This window comes from Octodon degus, unplaced genomic scaffold, assembly GCF_000260255.1.
Source record: "Octodon degus isolate 3935 unplaced genomic scaffold, OctDeg1.0 scaffold00436, whole genome shotgun sequence".
NCBI lineage: Eukaryota > Metazoa > Chordata > Mammalia > Rodentia > Octodontidae > Octodon > Octodon degus.
In genome coordinates this window covers 182588-188075 of record NW_004525012.1, presented here as the reverse complement: position 1 = coordinate 188075, position 5488 = coordinate 182588, and the positions used below count along the sequence as shown (strand labels likewise).

At 37.8% G+C, this 5488-nt stretch overlaps 1 protein-coding gene across 1 annotated transcript; it reads left to right on the top strand.

Annotated features, from left to right (window-relative positions):
- Window positions 1–1403: 1403 nt before the first annotated feature.
- LOC111814710 (keratin-associated protein 21-2-like) lies at window positions 1404–1907 on the top strand. Its single transcript, XM_023708667.1, has 2 exons — window positions 1404–1483; window positions 1706–1907. Exons 1-2 carry the CDS (start codon window positions 1404–1406, stop codon window positions 1905–1907), a joined length of 282 nt encoding a protein of 93 aa, XP_023564435.1.
- Window positions 1908–5488: the final 3581 nt, after the last annotated feature.

Sequence of the window (5488 nt, the reverse complement as noted above, 5' to 3'; positions counted from 1 at the left end):
AGAACTGAGAATTCCAAGTAAAAAAAAGTAATGAAGTATAAGAAAATGAAATTTCTAGAAAGAGGAATATAAGAGGTCACAATAGCTAGAAATACATTTTTCATGGAAACAATTTGGGAAGGTGATCTGAAGTTAAAAGTAAGGTTGACTAAAAAATTCAAATGAACAATCTACTGACATGTACTTAAAAATTTTAGAATACACTGAACAAATTAAGAAAATATTCTTCTTTAAAACTGGGAGTATAAAGTCAGACTAAGTTAAAAAGTAATTTGGGATGAATAAATCAGTCTAATTGACAAGCACTTCATTTCACATAGCCACAATTTCTCATGCTAAAATCATTGTAAAATGCACACATTTTATAATGTGCATTTATGTATGATACTATTTTTGTTATATTTGCCATCATGTGCAATAGAACGCTATTTTTCCTTCTAAATGAAATGTTGACCCTGCGATGAAGCAAATACTTCATTTCCACCATGGACATTAATCAGTAAATACTAAGTATGGATTAATTATTCCATGGGGTAACATTTAGAAGACTGATCTGGGAGCTCTCACAATGACTTGTGTTCAGGGACTCAACTTATGTGGACATCAACACCCAAGAACCCATGAAAGAAACAAATTTTACATTCTCAGTTGAATCCCTAGGAAAATGTTTCCCTACATCGATCATGTAAATCTCTTTTAACTACTCTTAGGAATTTAACAGAAACCCAAGCACCTAAGAACCTGCTTGACCAAGGACAGGTAGGGAAGCTTTTTTTTTTTTTTTTTTTTTTTCAAAGAGAAGGAGTAAGTTTTATGAAGTGATTGTAGCACATCCAAACACTCTATTGTATAATTAAAAAAGTAATTCAGTGTGATTTTGATGTTAAAAATAAAGAAGATGAAACAAAGAACGTATGATGATTCTATAGTCCCTACTGTTGTGACCTTGCTGTTATTAAATAACGATAACCTTGACTTTGTAGAATGTTGTTTAACAGGAAACTTTTGGGACCTTAAAGCAACTGAATAGCAAGGAAATATATATTTGTAGGTTGAGCATACTTTGGTCATGTGTTGGGGTATGTCATGGAAAAGTATGATGGAGCATGAAATTACTGTTCCTTAAGCTTCAGCTGATAGAAAGCCACATGTATTTCCTTGAAGGCTTGCAAGATTCCTAAGACACTAGTAAGTAATTTTATTACACAGTATAGTATTTCTTACAAAATAAGCATGCTTGCACAGAATGATCTCATTTAGGCACAACTGTAAATGCCAGAGGACAGCCCATGTGAAGTGTGACCCATCCATCCCTATAAGTATAAAAGGGACTGGAAGACATGAGGAACTTCACATTTGAGAAGTATCCTCCTATCCTTCAACTGAAACCTCACTCTGACACCATGTGCTGCAACTACTATAGAAGCTCCTGTGGGGGCTGTGGATACGGCTCTGGCTGTGGATACGGCTCTGGCTGTGGATACGGCTCTGGCTGTGGACACGGCTCTGGCTGTGGACACGGCTCTGGCTGTGGATACGGCTCTGGCTGTGGACACGGCTCTGGCTGTGGATACCGCTCTGGCTGTGGATACCGCTCTGGCTGTGGCTCTGGCTGTGGATACCACTCTGGCTGTGGATACCGCTCTGGCTGTGGCTCTGGCTGTGGATACGGCTCTGGCAGGGGCTATGGCTGTAGATATGGCTCTGGCTGTGGATATGGCTCTGGCTGTGGATATGGCTCTGGCTGTGGCTATGGCTGTAGATACAGCTCTGGCTGTGGCTCTGGCTGTAGATATGGCTCTGGCTGTGGCTATGGCTATGGTTCTGGAACTGGCTGTGGATACAACACTGGTTTCTGCAGCTACCGACCCTCTTGCTACAGAAGGTGCTACTCCTCTTGCTGCTAATCACCATGTGAAGTGAGGCTCTGTCCTTGAAAGGACCACTGTGGGGGCAAGTTGAGGTGAAATATCCTGACCCAGTGATTTCAGTCCAAAGCAGCTTAGTATCTGATGTGTGACTGGATTAGCTGCGAACTGTTTCCTCTGCATTTAGTCTGGGTCCTTCTACCACATGACTGAAGACACAAGCTATATTGTCAAATATGCAAATGTAAATCATTGAAAATTTTCTCTGCTGTAACTATTTCCAAAATCACAGCAGGTTGATGTAATTGGCATATAATAAAATGTAACAAAATAAGTTTCTTAATAAATTATTTACTAAGAAGTTTAGTCTGTGTTGAATTATTGTTAATATTAAGTTTTATATTTTTGGTCATGTGAGTAAGAAATCTTGCATCTGTACATGGAGTTATGCAAACCTCTCAGAGAAAACATAAAGAACAGCCACAGCATAGGTCATTCCTGTTTGCCAATCTTGTTGTTTTATTTTTATGCTTAAGATTTCATAGTTGTTGTATAAAAAAGACCAATATTGCTCCAGTATTGCAGGTATGAAATTGAAGTGGAACAAAAGAGGAAGACAGTGAGATCTGAGAACCTTGGTGCTAATATTTGGACAGGACCTTCCTTCCCTACTGCTTGTGATAGAACCATTCCTAGCCCAAAGAAGCTAAGGAGAAAAAGCTTATTATGGACGTGCCTTGGGTGTTGCTAGTGAGCAGTGTTTGCCCTATCACCTGGGCCTTCAGTGACGCTATCAAGGGCAAATATGCCAGGAAGCAAAAGTCAAGCATGTTGACAAATGTCTTACAGTAATGCTAGTTTGATCAGGTATACTGCTGATGTTTTCACTCACCTTTTTCTCAAATATATAAAATTCAGCTTAAGGTGATATTTACTGAAAAAAATCTGTGAATACCTAAATTAAAAACATTTTAATGGGCTGGGGAGATGGTTCAGTGGAATAAGCGGTTCCCTGGCAAGCACAAAGGCCTGAGTTCAATCCCGGGTTCCACAAAAAAAATATATTACAGTGAATGACACATTGTGATTAAACCCTCTCCACATACTCCTTGTTGCTTGAACACACCTATTCCATCATTCTTGCCACTTTCTGAAGTGTTTCAGAAGACCTCACTTTTATTAAGTTCATTAGTACATTCTAGATATGCATAATGATCACTTTCTTCATATGTAATCTGTACCTATACATGATATTTTTTGATGCTTTTATTCCCAATCTCTTCTTCTCCCTTCCTTCCTTGTAAAGCTTTGTGTTCTTTTTTGTTTTTTCCTCTTTTCCCTTTCTTCCTTTCCTCTGTCCCCACCCCGGTTTTTCTTTTTGAATAGTTCCTTCCAGTTTCACAGTATCTATTGCTCATTTTGGTTGTTATTTACTCTTTACTTTCTCATCAGGGAAATGATACAATGTTTATACATGTGAGTCCAGTTTATTTCCCTTAAGTATGATGTCAAGTTGTATCCTTTTACCCATAAATGTCTCAAATTTATTCTTCTTTATGGCAGAGTAGTACTACATTCTTAACAAAATACCTCTTTATGAACTCTTCCATTGACGGGAATTTGGGTTGTTTCCAAGATTTAGCTATTACAAACTATGCTGCTATAAACACTGGTGCACACATATCACTGTGGTATGTTGTTTTCAGTTCAGTTAAAAAAATACCCAGAAGGGCAATAATTGGGTCAAATGGGACCTCTAATCCCAGTTTTTTGAGGAATCTCCACACGGATTTCTACAGTGGTTGTACCAGTCTGCACTCCTACCAACAGTGGAGAAGGGATCCTTTTCCCACCCAGTTGCACTAGCATTTGTCATGGGTTGATTTCTTGATGACATCCATTCTTTCTGGAGTAAGATGGAAACTCAGCATTATTTTAATTTGCATCTCTCTAATAACCACTGAAGAGGATCATTGTTCATAAATGTATTTGTATTTGTTTTTCTTCATCTGAGATCTGTGAATTCATATCAGATGTCCATTTTTGGATTGAATTTTTTAACTTGGAGTGGTCTGCTTTTGTTAGGTATTTATGTATTCTGCATGAAAATCCCTTATCTGATGGACAACTGGCTAATTTTTTCCCCTCCCTTTGTGGATTATCCTTTTACTCTGTTGGTGATTTCTTTTATTGTATATAAACATATTAATAGGATGATGATGGAAAAATCCCGGGAATGCCTAAATGAGGTATTCTAGTTATTGATTCTTAGACTTAAATTCAAGCTATTAAGAATGAAATGAATGAAATCACTAACAATCCTATAAAGATCCAGAAGATCATCAATACTTGCTTCAAAAACCTATAACCTAGTAAGATTAAAAAAGAAGAAATGGACAGATTCCCAGACACATAAATTACAAAAATTGAATCAAGAAGATGTACTACTTTGGCCTTTTATGCAATTCTAATTTTGGCCATGTGCCTTTTCCTAAATAAGTTTTTATAAAGAATAAAAAGAGGCAGTTTGTATTTGCTGTCAGTGGGATTATCACAGCACTTTCAGAGAAGCTCAGTGAAGTCAGTAGCAGTGTAAATAATTATTTGAAGCATTTAATAACAATTGAAAGTTTATTAAGGTATTGACATATGCTATATAACTACATGGAAGATTTTTGAGGAATCTCCACATAGATGTTCACATATATACATATACATTAAGTCATCACATTAAAATAAATCTTAAAATTTTGGTAACTAAACATATAGGACTACCTGCACATACAAAAATGTGTAAGAATTTATTTTTTGAGAGTACTTCTGTTTGTAAGAAGGTATGGAAAAATAGAATATATTGTTTTCTTTGTACATGAGGATCTATTATCTGCCCTTTATAGTTCATATATATTCATCTTTTTTAGATTTTTTTTAATTCCCACAGGCTGTTGCAGGAAGACATTCATATAGGTTCAGTCATTGTTGTGGTTTTGATATGTAATGTCCACATTTTTGGGAAGAGTTGCTCACTAATGAAACAATGCTCACAGATGATGTTTTGGAACCTTACAGTTTAACAGCACTTTAACTTCATTGGTGGATTATAATCTGGTTGATTATTGAGGGATGATGCAAATATAGGATATAGAATGCAGTCTGCAGGAGTGGCTCATGGGGCGTGTGCTCTGGGGCAATATCATGTGTTATGATTTGTGTCTAGTTGTCCCCTCAAAGCCTCATGTACGTTATGGAGCAGAGGCTGGAGGAGCATCCAGGGGCTTTAGGGGTGGGGCCAGAGGACCAGGAAGGGCCCGAGGGGTGGGGCCAGAAAGGCCATTAAACTGGCTACCCTGTGCTTTCTCAGAGATGTGTAGAGGGTTGTCTTGGACACCACAGCTCCCCAGCCTCTCCACTAGTGTCTTGAAACCTCCAGTAACTGGGAGCTAAATAAACCTTTCCTTCCCACATTTTGAGTGTCAGATATTTGTTCCAGCAATGAGAGACATCATGTGTTAGGGATTCTCTATGTGTTTCTGTCTCTGTCTCTGTTTCTGTCTCTGTCTCTGTCTGTCTGTCTCTGTCTGTCTGTCTGTCTGTCTGTCTGTCTGTCTGTCTCTCTCTCT

What these genes read in the sequence shown, in the direction of transcription:
- LOC111814710 (XM_023708667.1), top strand. Translation starts at nt 1,404, where the DNA reads ATGTGCTGCAACTACTATAGAAGCTCCTGTGGGGGCTGTGGATACGGC. An exon ending in TACGGCTCTGGCTGTGGATA is followed by an intron (nt 1,484 to 1,705) that starts CGGCTCTGGCTG and finishes TAGATATGGCTC; the next exon opens with TGGCTGTGGATATGGCTCTG.